The sequence below is a fragment of the Micromesistius poutassou genome, assembly GCF_964030765.1.
Source record: "Micromesistius poutassou genome assembly, chromosome: 7".
Taxonomy (NCBI): domain Eukaryota; kingdom Metazoa; phylum Chordata; class Actinopteri; order Gadiformes; family Gadidae; genus Micromesistius; species Micromesistius poutassou.
The window spans coordinates 5,889,190-5,907,479 of record NC_140277.1 but is presented as its reverse complement, the minus strand read 5'-3'; the positions used below and the strand labels follow the sequence as shown (position 1 = coordinate 5,907,479).

Below are 18,290 nucleotides of genomic sequence, written 5' to 3'. Positions count from 1 at the left end.
TCACATGGGACCGTTGAAGCTCTCACTTTATCTTAACTGAACAACGATTCTGTCTAATGATATGTGCTTCTGAAAGAGGAATAGACCATAAGTTGTGTAATGTCAAACTCCTTGGCAGGAGGCTGTAGCAGTACTGACAACAACCACTCAATTTCTTTTTGACGCACAGTGATGACAACAAGCCCCGCGTCATGAACTGCGTCGCACTTGTCATGCTGTAGCGGGTTTATTTTCCAACAGCGTGTACAGGTAAAGTGTGCATTATAATTATAGGCAACATGTCTTGTGGAGATCATGATCACGAACACGGCGCAGACTGCGGGAGTATGAGTCAGTCCAAACTGGAAAGCTTTCTGTTCAGTAAGTATTAAACTAAAGGCCTGGTAAACCAGCTAACGTAGCATTGATTTAGATTCGCACATGTGGGTCGGTGGTCTGAGCCTCGGAAACAGATGCACGGACTCTAGGATATTTTACTCTAAACAGTATGATGTGTAATAACTACAATATCCTGTACACCACACATAGTGACTTAACTGCAGTATTTGTTTTCTTTTATAGGCTGCGAACTCTCCTCCAAAGTACCGTTTTACACTTTCCAAGGGGACGAAGAGGAAGACTTGGAACACTTTCTTGAATTACGGACGGTATTTGAATTGCTAATATGTTGAGTTGTTGGTCATGATGTGATACACTTCTTATGTATTCTGTCACTAACACACGATGCCCGTTCACTGTAGGTTTGCATTGGAGAGGGTGCCAAACAAGAGAGCAATGTAGTGGAGGTAACGGCTAAGAACCACCTGGGAAAGACCATTTCAGTGCCTATTGCCCACCTCCATATTAACTGCCTGCCTATGGTAAATCTACAATATATTTACACAATTTCACAATTCATCCCTTATTCATTTACGATGTATGTTCTTCCAAAATGTTGAATCTCAATGCTTTGTATTCAGGTAAGTCTAGGAGAGTTTGAACTGAAGGCCCCAGTGACCATCCGGCTTAAGGCTGGGACTGGACCTGTCACTGTTAGCGGTTTACACCTTATCGGTAACTATCTGTCACCCTCTTATATTACTCTAACTTATGAATTTTCTTGCACACACACTCGCACCAACGCACGCACCATCGGGTTAAGGTTGGAAAGTAGACTATGATAAGTCTAAGACTATGATCTTTACTCAGAATATGAAAACGTGTTGTTGCCTACACAAATTAAAAACCCTGAACCCTTGAATGCAAAGGCAAACTTTTGAACTTGCGTCTTCCTTGCCTCCATAGCGTCTGAGGCTGCAGACTCCGACCTGTCTGAAGAAGAGGACGATGAGGAGATGGATGAAGAGATCGTCCCCATAATGCCAGCTAAGAAGAAGCAGAAGTCCTAGTGAGGTGCAGGTCTTTGGGACTGAAAGTCATCATTGAGTTTTGTTAATACCATGCGCCTTGTTAGTTATTTTTTACCTTTCAAACGGGTTTATTCCTTCTATGAACTTCAACAAGGAATACTGTCTGAGGAAGGGGGCACTGTATTTTGTGAGCCCTGTTTCCTTATGGGACTGTTGGCATTCTCCAATCACCTCCATCTCCAGTCCATCTTATGCCAGCTCTTGTTTAGAGCTCACTTCTCAACCAGCTGTACTTGACTGCGGGCAGGTAATGTTTTCCATTCAGACGAACATGTGTTTTATAGAGGGTATGTGATGAGCATTGTGATAGTAAAACCACATTTTTACGAATGTGTATGCAACGTATAATGGTCACATACTGCTCAAGTCCTTGTCTCAATTCGAAATATTAAGATGATTTTCTATCTTTATTAAAAACGTTAAATACATTTGGAAATTACCTAGTTTTTTTACATCCAATTTGTGCAAAAGACGATACCATGCTTGATATATAAATTAAAAAATCAGCGTAAACAGAAATTGAGGCAAAACTATAGATAGATGGATAGATATAGCCATTCCTATCAGAGCAGGCTACTGTCAATGTAGCATTATAATGCCTTTTGGAATCGTGTGGGGTTAAGGCAAACAAACTCAAATCTGGGTGAAGGGGGATAGCACTTTTTTCACTTTTACTTTTTTCGACCAATCATGTTGCTGTGATCTGTAAGCGTGTGTTTGGCCAACACACTCGACCAGCAGTTGTAGAAAGGGTCTATAAAGGTTTCAAATCAACACTGTAAAATCCCCTTCTGAAAGCTTCACACAGACGTGCAAACAAGTTTTCTTGGATATAATATATCCGTGACAAAACCGAAAACAAGGCCTAACTCCACCCTTTGCCCTCCTGATTTCTGGACCAGTCTCTGAGCAGTCTCCCCCAGAAGTTCTATAACAGGCGGTTCACTGGATCCAAGATTACTACATGCCTAACTAAAGAGCCCGATCATGTCTCTGAGGGCTCTGGCTTCACAATAGCAAAAGGCCAAAGCGTTCTAGAGAGAGACAGGCAGGTTTGAGCGAATTGTAGTTGGTGCCATGAAGCGATCATATAATCCTCTCTTGAGTGTCATGGAGCATCAGAGATGTAACAGGGTCACCTTACCCACGTCGTATCGGTGCGCAGTGTTTCTGATCACAGCCCTTTGTTGGCAGGAGACACACTGCACCCTGTTCGTTTTCCCTTTTATTCAGATACAATGGAGTCCCGCTCTGCCCTGGCTCCATTCTACACACGGCCATGGAGCTAGAGAATTAAGCTGTTAACGGGGTGCTCCTCAGAGGGCTGAGGGATAGCACGATGAATGACACCACACTGATTACAAATAAAAGGAAACCACACACAAATCGTATATCTGAATGTATTGTTGCCCAGATTCTTTGCCTCACATGTTGGTGTTATTTAAACATAGGATTAAATGCTAAAGCGATAGCAGGCACACCTAGATGTCTACATGTTATTTGGTTCATCAATTTTCCTCTTTGTGCATAGTACAACTTTTATTTTTTCAATCTCAGGTGGGAAATTAGGGTGTCACAGCACAGTAATGGGACAAAAATTGATGAAATGTCTTCAGAAAAGGAGCCTAGTCTTTCGATACACACAATGTGAGTTGTATTCATAACTTGCTGCCATGGTAACCAGGAAGACAACCACGTGATTTCTTTAATGGCAGCTTTCTCTAAGGGTTGAGGAATCTTGAACAAATCGAACGATTTGAGCTATCTTGAGCTATAAGACCAATATGTGTGGCTCTCTTTCAAGGTCTCCTCTGGCGGTGGTTCTAATCAAGTGCCATTTTAATGTTAAGGCATGGGACCTAGCACGTTTTTGACTGCTCGAGTTAATGGAACTGGCCTAAATGGCTTCATGATAGTGCCAACTGGGACTTGACCAACAAAGATAACCAAACGGTTTTATTATTAAATTAAATTATATTAGATTTCATTCAAATAATAGGTGACACTGCAAAAAACATGATCAATTATGTAAAAGAAGTCATACATTTCATACGACATTTGAAATGTAGGCCATTTTCTGTAATTTTTTATATATGGTCTCCCGTGTCTATCCTTAGGCAAGGCCGGATCTTGCCGGGCCTTGGGAATGTATGACATTCCCATGAAGAGTGTATGTATTATGTTTTATGTGTTATGATGGTACTCATGACACAAAGTTGTGACCCAGCCTGCTATAGATAGACAAAGAAGCATCCATATCATATCTCCATGCCACCATAACACACAAAACATAATACGTAGAGTCCTGTCATGGGAATGTCACACAGTAAGCTACTACTACTGAAAAGGCCACTCAGCATGCCACCTCAAGTGAGAGGACAGATAAATAAGGGACAAGAGAGGCCAGGTACAGGAACATGACAGTAATGGCTTCACAGGCGGTATCGGCTGGTGGATCTGTTTCAAGAAACCCTAAACTTTGTTTTAATAATTCTCCCCCCCCCCCCCTTGTGTTTCTAGCCCGACCAAACTCTGACACACAAACCACTTCAGACGCAAACGTATGCATACCATACAATCAGTGCAGGGTTTAAACATAATCATAATAATGATACAAATAATGACTGTTACTGGGTACGCTTCATCGCCTTGGCACGTTTCTTGGGTTGTCAGGTCCAATACGTTTGGGTGACGTTTGAGGATTCCTGCTGTGGTCGCTGTGTGCGCTCGTAGCTGTAAAACGAGCTCCGTCAACCCTCCCATTAAACACACGCACACAACGGTGCATAGTTGATCATAAGGCCTCTGGTAAATATCTCTCTTTCAATAGATTACTGTCTGAGGGGAACACCTGGGAGACTGGCCTTGAAGAGGAATTCTCCCTCATTTCCCGTACAATATGTCCTTTGTTTATCGATCACCAGCCTGCAGAGCATCCGGTACACCCTCCCATGTGAATCTCCAACGCTGCCCTAAAGCAGGGTTTGTCAATGTTAAGGTTGTCCAGCAGGCGATAGGCTTCATGTCCTGTTTTTTATTTTAGTAGACGCTGTACAAACGAAGCTGTTTACCGGACAGATGTACAAAGCGACTGACTGATATTCCTTGACTTGATATGTCTGGGTAAAGGACATTACTCCTCACATGTTTTGGCTCACAGTCTAGATGCCTATAGGTATACTTGGGTCATTGGGAATCTAACCCAGTATTAGACTACACATGCAGGATGTGTTTCATCCAGAAGCAGAACGGTGTTATGGCTGAAGGGATGTGGAGTGAAATCAGACTAATGGTGGAATGCATGAGTCGTAAGAGTTTCTCTGTCGAGTTCCAGGTGGGAGTCTGCCTGCTCCGACATGCAAACACACCACATGCTACACATCAGAGGACTCTAGTATCTATCCCCTCTAGACATAAGTTATGGATGCCTGATTATCGCCAACCCCACCTGGATCTGGAGAGTTCTCCAACACCTCTTGGGTCTTCGGTCTGGCCGGCAGGGCGCTGAGATCGTGTGGAGTGTGTCCGGTTTCAGTCGGCTGGTCAATGTACTCACTCACTTAATCATCTACCTGTTTCTGCCTCGGCTTGCCATAGGACACTGGTAGCCATCAACAGACTGTGTCAAATACTAACAACCGTACTGATGGTAACTGTGTTAGTGTGAACAAAGGAGCATTTACCCATAACCTTGAAAGATAAATAAAAAGGAGAGACATCGAGATTAATCATACAATAGATCCGTGTTCTACGCTGTTTCCCTCTCGAATAAACGAGTGGAGAAATTAGAGAAACACCAGCGATGTCCAAACCTGAAGTTGCTATGGCAACAGCTTAAGCATGCTACATCGTATCTTTTTAATCAACATTGGCAAGCCTGTTCGCCTGATAATAAATGCACCATCATTTATCAAACACGCAATCACTGACTGACTAGCAGGAACAGATCCAGTCCAGAGAACTGCTTTGTTTGACTGTTGAACAGAGATGATGGACATAAAGGGGCATGGAGGTCATCGATAAAATAATATTTCCAATCCCCATCTCTCGTGAGAGGGAGGGAGTGACGGAGAAAGAAAGAAGGAAAGAAAGGAAGGAAGGATAAGAAAGACACAGGAAAGAAAGAAAGAGGGCTCTGTTAGTTTGAGAGCCAACTCTTCACTGGTTAGGTCCTGAAAACAACAGCTGCAACACAGCTGACACTTCCCAACACACACACACACACACACATCTCAAACGTACAGCCAGGGCTTCAGGCAAGGGTGTGTTACTCTCCTGCGAACACACCTGCCACAGCTGAGAGCAGCTGTCAAGTGCATCATCCCGTACCTTACCCTAGCTCCACCTCCTCACACACGCACGCACACACGCACGCACACGCACACACATACATATGTGCACACACACGCGCACATATTCGGTTGACTTCTGCACAAATGGACGGACACATACTATCAGGGTGATGACAATGGTTCCCTTGACACCTGTACACACATTGGCTCCCGCAACAGGATGTGACACGCTATGCCCCGGTGCAGCACAAGATAGAGCCCACCGCCACGGCGGAGCGGAGCAGGCTCCTAGCACGCTGGAGGCTGTGTGCACCCGTTGAACCTTCTCACAGTAGAGGAACCTGTGTTGGGGGCGCCCCGGTGGCTCTCCGGGTAGAGCGCGTACCATTAAGGCACAGTCCTGATCACAGCGACCCGGGTTTGATTCCTGCCCGTGGTCCTTTGCTGCATGTCCTCCTCCTCTACCTCTCATACCTTCCGGTCTATCTCACTTTATCATAAAGCATAAAAATACAACATAAATCTTTGAAAAGAGTAACCTTTGCTGGGTCATCAGGTGACGGCGTGTCCCTCATGGTGTAATTATTTACCAAAATAAACAGGGATGTGTGAAGAGAATGTAAGGAGAAATACAAATGAAAAATCATTCAGGGGCTTTTGTAACATCGTCTATAACCAAGTCCATACGATGTTCTTTCCAGGCTGATTAATAATCAATTTTGGACCAATTTAAATTATTCATTAGTGTTGTGTGTTTTGGATTTGCTGTGCTGGGTATTTCAGTGGTATTCATTCCTTTGTCTGGAGAATGAATCGGTGTTAAAACGATTTGAATAGGGGCTTGCATGTTCTTCTCCCAACTATGCGATACGAAACACTGAGCCAGAATCGTACCACCTCTCTTTCCACTGTAACTGAATCCCAACTTCATCTCTCGTCATCTTTCGCTTTGCACGCATTCAACGCCTTCCAAGCTGTTGGCAGGTTAAAAGTGCACCGCAAATCATGGTTCTCACTCATCGATTTCAAAGAAACCTCTCAGAGCACAGGGCCAAACAAAGAGGTGGGCTGTGTGTGTATGTATGCGTGTGCGTGTGTGTGCGTCTGTATTTTTTGGGGTGGAAAAGGTCCATAAATATGTGATGAGCTTCACCTTCCTCCACTATATCTCTTATTATCTCTTCCTTCAAACCATGCACCAACTTCCCCCTCACCCACCCTCCCCCACCTCTTGTCTCCTCCTTCCCGGGAGCCTTTACTCCTCCCCTCCGCCAGCCCCTTACCCCTCGCTCCCCATCTCTCCCTCAGCTAGGGAGGAAGGGGGGGATGGGACCAATGAAAGGAGGAATGAAAGGAGCGTGAGTGACAGATAAGTAGATGACTGCGCCGTCCCGGCCTTCATTCATACTCTATGCTTATATCATCCAACCGCTATCCCTCCCACCCCCGCCCCCACCTCCTCCTCCTCCTCCGCTTTGGGACCCAGCAAATTATACCCCTGAAGGAGCGGGGAGAGAGCAGGGGGAGAAAAGAGGGAGGGAGGTGCTATACTTATCACTTATTTCTGCTCTGTGACTTAGCTTACCGATCCACTCATGAGACAAAGAGAAGGACAGATATGGAAAGGGAAACCATAAGGTGAGCCGCCCCTAGAGGAGCCAGTATGAGTCTATACCGTCCATGACTAAACCCACCATCCCTTGAAATAGACTGCTCACATCCGGAATTCTTTTTGTGTGTTTACATAATGAACGGATAGCGGATCAGATACAGGGCGTGGTGTGAGGTAAACAGAAGTGGTTTACCGGACAGAAATATCAAATGAACAAAACACACACTCCTTTTTCCTATTACAAACATCCCAAGTACGCAATACATTCCAAGCATGCGTGCATGCGTGTCAAATAACGTTTGCAACAGTGCAATACTGGGTAACAAGGTGTTTTATATACGCAGCGATAAGAACGACCATGAAATACCATTGGCTCGGTTTAATGTCTTATATTTAATTTTTTGGTGTACTCATCTTGTACAAAAAAGTCATGAAAAACCTGACAAATTTGTTTGGAGTCCATCATATGTGTGTGTGTGTGTGTGAACGTCACATGGAGTGCATTGGGGAAGATCCCTGCATGCTTTCAGCTACTGACAGGAAATCAAGAGCTTGACACTTCCAAGAAGAGCACAACAGTAGTTTGAGTCTTGAGGCACGAGAGTCTCTTGGTCTGTGTTAAGGCCCTTGGACAAAGGATATGTTGTTGTTTTTCTACATGTACCTGTTCAAATGGATTCAAGAGCCCATATTTACAGTAACACTTACAGGCCAATTAAATGCAACCACATATACTAAATAATAATAATAATAATAATAATGAAATCAGACCCATGAGGATGGATATTCGTACGTAGAAATGAATTAATTTCTCTGTGTTATTGTAATGATTCGGGGTGGGGGGGTTGTTGTCCTTGGTAGACTGTGGCAAGATATGGGGTTTAGGTTGACCTGAACGTGTTGGACTAAGCAGTCCTCTCCCGACCAGACCACCATGTCAGTGGGTGACCACCCAGTCTCACAACATACACAGTGACAGCGTAGTGGAACACAGTTAGAACAGTTTATATTCAGGGCAACCAGAGCATGGATTCACCCCTAATGTCCAAACACAGAAATGATGACTGAAGCCAAAACTTAATTCAGCGTGTTTCCACCAAAAGTATGATGAAGAATCTGTTGTTTGAAACCAAGTCTGTTCCAGAGTGGAGTCCCGTACTGTGTGAGTGAGAGAATGCAGAGGATGTGAGGGAAAGGAGGAAGGAAGAACCGTAGGAAGGAAAGGAAAGGGACAACATTGTGGTTCACCTCAGAGAAAAAGAAGGAAATGACAACATAACCTAGAAAGATAGAAAACCAGACGACTGAAAGCCTTCCCCTGCTCGCTTTGGGGCCTATTAACTGGTGACGTAGTGCTTGGCTGCGTTCTGCCCGTACAGCCCATAGAAGTCTGGGTGTCTGGGGGTCTGGGATGTGTCCATCCAGTCCCGCATGGAGAGACCCTGCAGGGGCTGGCCTGAGGAGCTGAGTGAGGGCTGAGGGGGGTACTCCTGAGAGCCCATCCAGGGGAAGGAGTCCGACGCCGGGTAGGGCGGCCGGCCGCGGGGGGGCACCCTGGAGCAGCAGCAGTTATCCAGGGAGCACACCAGGATCTTCCGGCCGCTGTACTGCGGCAGCACGGCCTGCTGCTGGGGGGCCGCCCCGCCCGAGAAGTGCCCGTGGGGGAACATGGAGCCCAGCTGGTGGGCCGAGCCCGCCCCGCTTCCCAGCTCTGCCATGCGCTGCTGCTGCTGCTGCTGCTGCTGCTGCTGCTGGGCGGAGCCGTCGAGGGCCCTGCCGCTGGGGCCGGGCCCCGCGTGGGGGGTCTGGGAGGCCAGGCTCTCGGAGGGGTAGAGAGAGGAGGGCCCGCGCATGCCGTGGTGGTGGTGGTCGCCCAGGAAGGCTCTCTTGCTGCCGGAGCCGAGCAGCGGGAGGTCCTGGGGGCTGGAGGTGCCCGGATGCTGGCCCTCTGGGAAGGCCGACGCGTGCTTCCTCTTCTCCAGGGAGGAGGAGGAGGAGGAGGAAGAGGAGGAGGTAGCTCCGCCCCTCTGGGACGAGACGCACTGCAGAACAGACAAATCGCTCACCGGTTCTGTGGAGAGGTGGGAGGGATCACAGAAAACAGTCATTCAAATTCCAATACAAACGGCCAAATGGTAGAAGTATAAAAGACAAAATAGAGTGAATTAAAGATAAATGTTCTGCTATTCACCGTTGAGAATTTTGCGCAGGCTCTGTTCCCTCTTTGTGATCTCGGAGAGGAGTAGGTGGGAGTTGAGCTGGCCCACTCTCTGAGGGGGAAGGGCACTATCTAGGTACCATGTTGACCTACCACAGGACACACACACACACACACACACACACACACACACACACACACAGTCAAATAACCAGCTTAAACATGTCTCTTTAAAGATGTAGCTTTGTGGCATTAGCTCACTGGTTGACCAGTGGGCCAAAAAAGAAATGCTTACCTGTCCATTAACAGCTGATACGGCTTTGTGTTCTGAAAGCAGAAGGAGACCAGAAATGAGACCTCATGATATTTGAACATACATAAATCCGTCTGACGTTTTTAATTTGTTGCGTTTATTTTCCTTGCGCGTGAGGAAAGCATTCTCAGGCAGCAGGAAACAAGTCGAGAAACAAGCGTGTAGGCGACAAAACCATTGACTTCTTTCTGCGTGTGAAACGTCTGGGTGTGTCTGCCTGCCTGTATGTGTCACCACACAAATTCACAGCTAAATCCATTGGCTTAACTTTATTATGTTGTTAGTTCCACAACTCTGCAAATCCACAAATCATTTGCAATTAATTTGTCCAAAATTGTAGATACGCAAATTCCCTCCCTTTGAATATGTGCCTGTGTGTGTGTGTGTGTGTGTGTGTGTGTGTGTGTGTGTGTGTGTGTGTGTGTGTGTGTGTTTGTGTTTGATGTCATGCTGTAACATGACGTGTGTGAGGGAGGAGACGCAGGTAGGACAAGAGGGTAGGGGCCCCCTACCTTCATGAAGCTGATGTTCTCCGCCTTGTGGTAGACCAGCTGCGCCGAGCTCTTGAGTTTGTCCGCCTCCTGCCGCTTCTCTTTGAGCTGCTGAGCCTGCTGGGAGTTCTTGTGGCGGTACGCACTGTGGGCATTGTCCAACAGCTGCATGGTCTCACTCAGGTCCTCCTCCAGCAGCGCCTGCATTCGCCGATACTGGACTTTGACGCGCTCCTTGAGCTCGCTCACCGCATCCTGTGGAGAGAGAGAGAGGGCGAGAGAGGAGAGTGAGAGGAGAGATTCGGTCAATACACACGTGTCCGCACACACACGCACACACACACACACACACAAACAAGTATGCTTACATACAGCAGAGTTCAACTTGGTCAGTTTGGATCATGGCAGCAGCAGCTCCACACAAACACACAATATCATACAAAAACGGGACTGAACGTGAATGTGATTCACTATTTGGACAATGGCTTGTTAGCGTGCCATGAGAGAGCTCATATATAGGAGTGGGGGGGGGGGTGGTGGCGTGTGGGTGTGTGTGTGTGACTGTACCTTCACCAGCGACTTGTCTGACTCCAGTTTGCTGAGCTGCTCATCGATGTTCTGAACACGACCGTCCAGCCTCTCCTGCTGCCTCATCAGGCGGCCCTTAGAGTGGAGACCGAGGAATACATTAGAGGAGGGGTTCAGCACACAGACACACAACACATGGCATGCACGCACACACACACACAACACATGGCATGCACGCACACACACACACACACACATACACACACACACACATACACCCCCATTCACGCCGCCACTTGTATGGTTGCAGACACACACGCACACCAAACCACACACACACTTGTAGGCACACACATACGCACCAACACACACTCACTCACACCCACACAAACACACAATGAAGCCCTGCTGAACCCTGGCCCGTGGCGTGACCTGTGCTGAACTGACCGGCATTTGTCCGTCACCACGGCAACCCCTTCCCAGAATCCTAAACAGCCTGCAGCAAGAGGCGGGTCAGCCAACGGCACAAGGAGAGAAATCAAATCTGTGTACGACTCTGGTTTGTGAATTCATAGGGGATAATGAAACATCAAGCTAATGTTGGGACAAGCCAAACTCTCTCTCTCTCTCTCTCTCTCTCTCTGTGTGAGCTGAATCTAAGGAGAGGGCCCGGGCCAGCTCTAAAAGGCCCAGTGAGCATAATCCCCTCTCCATTTACTGCAGGAGACACAGATCAATCTGCCGCTAGAGGCTGACAGCTAACAGGGATCAGGGGAGGGCAGGTAGAGGCTTTAATGAACTCATTCTGCATGGGAACGGCACCATGCCCAAATAAGAGAAAAGAGGCTGTCATGGCAACAAAGCGCCTGCGTATGTATTTATATGGGAAAGCAAAAAAACGCACGTGAGTGTGCATGGGAAAGAAAGAGGGCTCTGTGTGTGTGTGTGTGTGTGTGTGTGTGTGTGTGTGTGTGTGTGTGTGTGTGTGAGAAAGAGGATAAAAAAAAGGCCAAACTCAAGCCCCCTCTCTTCCCCATTTTGCCACATGCATGGCTCTCATTGTTTGCATTGGTCTGTGTGTCAGTGACAGATTGTCATGTCTGTGTGCGAAACCCTGGGGTCTGCCCCCCTCTCTCTCGCTCTCCTAACCTCTCTCTTTCGCTATCTATCCGTCTCTTTCCCAATGTTTGCCAGGGTGGGAATGCAATGATGGAAATCAATAGTGAGGCAAAAGGCTCCGCTTTCACACAGACATAACCCAACGTGAGTAAGTAACCAGGCCCAGTAAAAAGCAGAACAACATACACACTCATGAGTGGATTAAGACAAAAAGTGGAAGAAACAAAAGATGATCAGAAGAAAGATCGATCGAAACACAACAGTTAGTTCCGAAAGACATTCCTCCAGTTCCTAGCGAGTGGGCTGAAAAGCAGCTATATGGTGGTACCACGGCAACAGGCCCCTTCAGGTTCCTACCGAGCTGCCCTCAAGACAACCACCGGCTGCAGGATCCCTCGTTTTAGACAGGCTGATACACCATCTACTGCAATAGGTTTTGCTACGCTACAAATGTCAAGCGCCCGGTCACAGTGTATTTCTCAACAGACTCAACAGGGTCAGACCAGCAGCGAGGGACGTCGTCTCAGAAACCTAAATAATTATTTTCAAAAGTTTCAGTTCCTGTGGTAAAATATTGAATGTAAAAGGCCTAAAAAAAGGGCAGGGTCCCTCCCTAGACATGTGAAACTACAATGTGCTTTGTGTTAGTGGAATCTCATCAGAGTGTGAAACCACGGGGGGTGGGGCCCTTCCATCAGCTTCAAAAGCCGGGCCCACGTCACAAAGCCATCACACCTGGAGAAGCAGGGTTTATAGCTGCCGTAGAGCTGGCGTTGCGCTGGCGTCGCGCTCCCCGCCGGCCGTCACAGGGGATTTTATTCCCTGACGCAATGCTGTCGGACATCGCTTCTGCTCAGGAAATGTGGCCATTGGGACTAAACGACAATGAATTGATCTGCCGAAACGGACACATCTAAGGGGGTGTGCGTGTGCATGTCTGTGTGTGCGCGCATGTGTATCTGTACAAATATATTAACTTGAACCGAATAACACTGTATTTTCTGTGCTTATTTTCAATGGCGCCTCATGTCCAATCACGTGAGCTTCATTCCTAAAAACGTGGAAGTGCGCCGTGGCCCCTGTCCCCCGTACAAGGGCCGCGGTTACCTCATCTCTGCCGTCATCGTCAGCAGCTACGGTGACGAGAAATACGGATGAATTTCTCCTTCATGAGCCACAAAGCAAACAATGTTGTTAAATACTTTTCAAAATAGAATAAATAGCCCCTGTTGTCTGGCACTGTGTGTCTTTTGTTGACAGACACAGCTTTGTCCAGCGTAACTCCAAACTAATTTACCCCAGCTAGGACTGAGAATAATTGACAAATTGAAGGCATGGACACATATTATATTCCACACTAGACTTACACGAGTCTACTCTTACGGTCACAGACCAAAACTAGCTTTTTGGTTTTCACCCTTCCCCTCGCCTCTGGTCACTTGATATTCATCAATATCGATTTTCCAAGACCCCTCTCCCCAGCCTCCCCGGCCTCCAAGTGAGGTCAACGCATATCACATGTCAAATGAATGTAGGCCTATTCCTTTAGTCACCCACCCATGACACATCCCACATTTATTACAACCCCCACCCAACCAAACAACACCCCATTATCTTCATAACACACACTTGTGTGAGGGAGTCATGGTCAAATCTGGCCAACATTTCCCATAAAGTATTGCTTTTATATTTTGCACTTGGGAGCAACCAGGAAGCTAGTTAAGGAGTGTTCCCAAAATGTTTGGAGACTTTATGAACGCATTCTACTTAGAAGTGAACTTACCATGCGTTGTATAAAACTAGTGATTCATAAACCTTCATAAACTAGCATTCCTGAAACCCTGGTTTAACACACCCTCTGGGCAACATGCATACAAAAAAAAGTTGGCTTTTGCATTGTAGCCCCGGGGTTTACCCTGACCCGGTGCCTCTGAGCAAACCATCTTGCTTATTTTGCCTTGTTCCCTCCAATCCTCCCTTTGTCCCGTGTGCCTGAAATAACAGGAGGCAAACATTGGGAACATTCTGTTTGCTGATCTCCCCTGGCAGCGTGAAAGCCTACCTTTATCAAGATTAAACCCCACCAATGATCACTCTCCCCCCACTGTGGTGCCATTTAGGTATCTGGACACCCCCGGGTCACGCAGGAAGCTCATGTTTAAATGAAGAGCCCGGGGGCTCAATGGACACAGAGGCTCTTTCACAATCAACCCACAAACTATTCCCCACGTCTGATGTCATCGGCCTGCCCTCTGCATTTCTGGGGAACTGACTCACAGTCGGAGTCGACACTGGGAGCAGCAGATAGCACAGCAGGCCTTCCGCGGAACACCACTTCCTGGCTCAGAGACGAGGGGAAGGTGAGGCTGCGTGGGAAGTACGTTCCTCCTCCTCATCAATTTTCCCACAATTGAAATGACTGGTGTATTGCCTTCAGTACCTCCTCGTATGAGTTTCAGGGTCCACAGCGCAGCACTGCTTTCCCTGTTCCCTTGGAGGCAAAGAGCCAAAGCCAAATGCTAAGTTATGAACTTGGTAAGATTGTGCATTCATTCTGTGTTTATCACATCACCTCCTGGGGAATTCAAATTCTTTCCGTAAAACTGAGTGCAGTGGTTCCCAGGAGAGCGAGACCTCACAGTAAGAAGAGATAAGCGAACTTTGCCCCCTGACTGCTTTCGAAAAAACGATGTCCGATGTTTTTTAAAAGTAATAGGTCATTCATTTTTACTGCCATTAAATCTCTGCCCATTGGCATCTACTGCACTAATAGCTGTCCTGCAAGCCGTCCTTCCTTCTCAGGGTTTCCCCCCTTTCCGGTTTGGGTTTGTTTTGGGATGTTTTTTCTTGGCCTTCGGAGGCCTAGGGTTAGAGGTTGTAAATGTCGTATGACGGTGGCCTGTGAAGACCATTGAAACTAATTGCAGGCCATACAAATACATTTGACTTGACTTGAGATTAAATGCGAAACAAACATGTGTGAATGTGCATTCAATATTAGAATACAATTTGCATAGACAATGTAAAACGGAAAATACCTGACATCATACTCAACAATGGCTTCAGAGTTTCAAGGCATTGGTGGTGGATGGGAGGGGGGGGGCTTTTAATAAGACCACACACTTAAGAAGCAGCGGACCCCCGCAATGCACTGAGTGGGGGAGTTGTGAAGGTGGAAGAGCCTTCTCTTTTGAAAGTCTGACTCCTGTATGACTCCTGTTAACCAGCAAACAGCCAGTTGTGAAAGAACACAGGTGTGTGTGTGTGTGTGTGTGTGCGTTTGCATGTGTGCGTGTGTGCATGTGTGCGAGTGTGTGAAGACCAGCTGTGTAGAAAGGGCTGAACAGACATCTTTTGTCCCAATAATAGCTCTGAACTGGGGCAAGGGTTGTAATAAAGACCGGGGTGGAGGTCCGCACACCCGGCACAAAATATTGCACGCATCCATAACATTCCATAGAGAAATGTTACTATCATCACAACTCTGTCGTTATGGCAACGCGGCAGATGGACGAGAAGGTATAAGGAACGGCGTCGTGTGGGTGGCTTGCCTTACACCTTTCCCACTTATCTCCACAATAGTGGTAGTATGCATGTAATAACGTAGCCACTCTCTGTGTGTCTCTCTCTCTCTCCCCCTCTCTCGGCAAACGCTGAGCGCAGCCTTGCGGTGCGTGAGAAACATTCTTCCTCTCTTTCTCCCGAGGCCGGCTGTGCCAAGAGCGCTCTCTTTCTGGCTAATTATTATTCACCTGATGCCTCGTACAAACCATCTCATCTAGCCTGTCCAATCCCGTCGCTCTCCCCTCTCGCCTCTCATGGACCGGCAAAGTTCAACCCTTCTTTAACACTAAAGAAGTATTCTGTAATAGTGAATGATACGTGCACCGATTTCTTTATTTTTTAGCATTAAACAAATATATAATAATCCCAACGGGTCCAATGATCCCCACGTCATTGATAATTAAGCCAACCAGAAGTGGGTTGTTTTAGGGCGAGGTCTTGAGCAACGCACACAGTGTGTTCACAGAGTGTGTTCACACAGTGTGCCTGTACCTTTCCTCATTGATGAATCCAGAAGCCACAGTGATGAAAGAGCCTGATGGGAACTAACTAGTCCGTGTTTCCTGTGGCTACAGATTGCATCATAGGACACATCCGCAGGCAGGCACACAACACACACGCCTAAACTCCAGAAGGTGTGTGTGTGTGTGTGTGTTTGCAGCCCATCCAGCCAGCCTTTCAACTGTCCAGTCCTCTCAAATCAGTAAAGATTACGGGTGGGGTCGGGGGGGGGGGGGGCTGGAGACAAGAAGAGTGCTCTCTGCCTTTCACCATTAAAATACAAAACCTGATGAACAGCAAGTAATAACTAGACCACTGGAGCGAGGCGGGGGCCTGTAGGAGTACATAGGATTTACAAGGGTGTGTGTGTGTGTGTGTGTGTGTGTGTGTGTGTGTGTGTGTGTGTGTGTGTGTGTGTGTGTGTGTGTGTGTTGACCGGCGGGGCAGCTAAGTGAGCTAGTATTTACCTGCATGTGCGTGCGCTGCGTGTCCACGTCGCAGACAGAGTGCCTCTGGCCAGCACAGTGGGAGATACAGCAGAACTGACACACGGCCACCTGCTCGTCCTCACAGTGGAACAGCCTGTACTCCTCGTGGCGGGGGCAGCTCCACGCCCTGAGCTCCTCCACGTCCACCAACAGGTGCCCCGGGCCCGGGCACGGCTGCTGCAGGTGGGTCTGGATGTGGGACTGGCAGCACGGCTCCTTGCAGCGGAGGCAGACCTTCTGTACCGGCAGCGGGGGGCCCCTCCGACAGAGGATACAGTGGAGAATGACGGGGGCCTTCTCCGTGTTCAGCGCGTTGAACCGCTCCACGATGTTGGCAAGTTTGATGTTCTTGTCGAGCGCGGGCTTCTGGCTGTAGTCGTGGTTGCACTCGGGGCAGCGTACGGCCGCCGCGTCCTTGGCCCAGGCCTCCGAGATGCAGCCATGGCAGAAGTTGTGCTTGCACGGCAGTTGAATGGGCTCGTCGAATACGTTGAGGCAAATGGGACACAAAAGTTCTTCCTCGAAGCAGTTTTTCCAGTCCTCATCCATGATGCGCGATTTGATTCAAAACGTTAGCCTGTTCTGTGTCCTGTGTGAAAAATTAAAAAAACAAAACGTGGATAGTTTAATTATCAGGGAGACGCGTGCAATTAAACGTTGTTAAGCGGGGACTTTGATTTTTTCATATTCTGTAATGAATAAGTCATACACAATGAATGCATGGCTGTGCGTATACCTTGCACCTCGCTTGAGTTTTTTTTTTCTTCTACAGGAAGCTTTGTGCCGTGAAGACAGGTGACGGAAATTCCTGCTGGGTAATTGATTCGGACTGTATTTCGCGATTAACCAAAAGTGGTGGTGGAAGCGGGTCACTGATCATAAATTCATCCCGTTTTAAAAAATCAAAGGCGAGGCATTAGGCGAGGCATTAAGCGAGACTCATTCCTACGTGGGGTTCATTTAAAAACCAAGCGACAACTTGCTCCGGGATAACACTGGCGTGCACACACTCGATATCTCATCACCTACATAGCGATTACACTGCGATTACACCGTGGACCGTGGTTAATAACACATCCGGGCTTTGTTATCAGCCACTTGACATTTGTTTTCTTGAATAAAAAGCAACGTTACCAACTATTTATTCTCCATGTCGTCCGCAGCCTCCGGTGCACCTATAGCATAGTCCGCGGACAGAGATCTCCGCGCTTCGCCGTCAGCCTCGAATAGGAGAAACCTCCCAGCCCTCGCGTTTTCAGCGGGCTATCCGGTAGTTCACTAATGTATAATTAAATCCCCTTTTCGGTGTTGGTTAGGCAGCCGTGATTCCCCTTGAATTCCTCGACTGTATTTATAGGTTAGGGCGACGTAGAAACACAACTCGCGAGCCTTGAGCTCTCTCTCTCTCACACACACACACACACACACACACACACACACACACACACACACACACACACACACACACACACACACACACACACACACACACAGACACACACATACACACACTGACTGCCCCTGCCTCGGATAACGTGACCACGTGACCCGTCAGAGTGGCTAGATAAAGGGGGAGGAGTCCGAGTGAGACGGGCAAGGGAACGGGTAGAGCAAACTCTACCGGGGAAATTGCAAATGACCGGTGTATGTAATTATGAGCCGTCCCCCTTTGTCCCTTTCAGCCCAGTGTGTGAATGCATTAGTATATTAAATATACACCACTTAAAGGCTGGCATTCATTTGATCAAATGTATACCTTGGCTAATGCGTATAATGCTGCGAAGTGTTTGCAATACATACATCAATACACTACAG

The 18,290-nt window shown here is 47.5% G+C and overlaps 2 protein-coding genes across 4 annotated transcripts; one reads left to right on the top strand and one right to left on the bottom strand.

Annotated features, from left to right (window-relative positions):
• The first annotated feature begins 197 nt into the window (after nt 1-197).
• On the top strand, nt 198-1,837 carry npm3 (nucleophosmin/nucleoplasmin, 3). Its single transcript, XM_084470272.1, has 5 exons — nt 198-360; nt 562-647; nt 741-860; nt 960-1,053; nt 1,285-1,837. The coding sequence occupies exons 1-5, from the start codon at nt 279-281 to the stop codon at nt 1,386-1,388; spliced, it is 486 nt and encodes a 161-aa protein (XP_084326398.1). The 5' UTR covers nt 198-278; the 3' UTR covers nt 1,389-1,837.
• Nucleotides 1,838-7,691: 5,854 nt separating this feature from the next.
• LOC311350595 (E3 ubiquitin-protein ligase TRIM8-like) lies at nt 7,692-17,943 on the bottom strand. Of its 3 annotated transcripts, XM_084470664.1 has the most exons (8): nt 17,610-17,943; nt 17,212-17,286; nt 16,455-17,064; nt 10,843-10,938; nt 10,297-10,530; nt 9,767-9,798; nt 9,505-9,620; nt 7,692-9,384 (listed from the first exon to the last, which is right to left on the bottom strand). In XM_084470664.1, exons 3-8 carry the CDS (start codon nt 17,022-17,024, stop codon nt 8,651-8,653), a joined length of 1,782 nt encoding a protein of 593 aa, XP_084326790.1. In that variant the 5' UTR covers nt 17,025-17,064; nt 17,212-17,286; nt 17,610-17,943; the 3' UTR covers nt 7,692-8,650. The 3 variants fall into 3 exon arrangements, with proteins under 3 accessions (XP_084326790.1, XP_084326788.1, XP_084326789.1); XM_084470662.1 differs by having other exon boundaries at nt 17,212-17,943; XM_084470663.1 differs by lacking the exon at nt 17,212-17,286.
• Between the last annotated feature and the right edge of the window lie 347 nt (nt 17,944-18,290).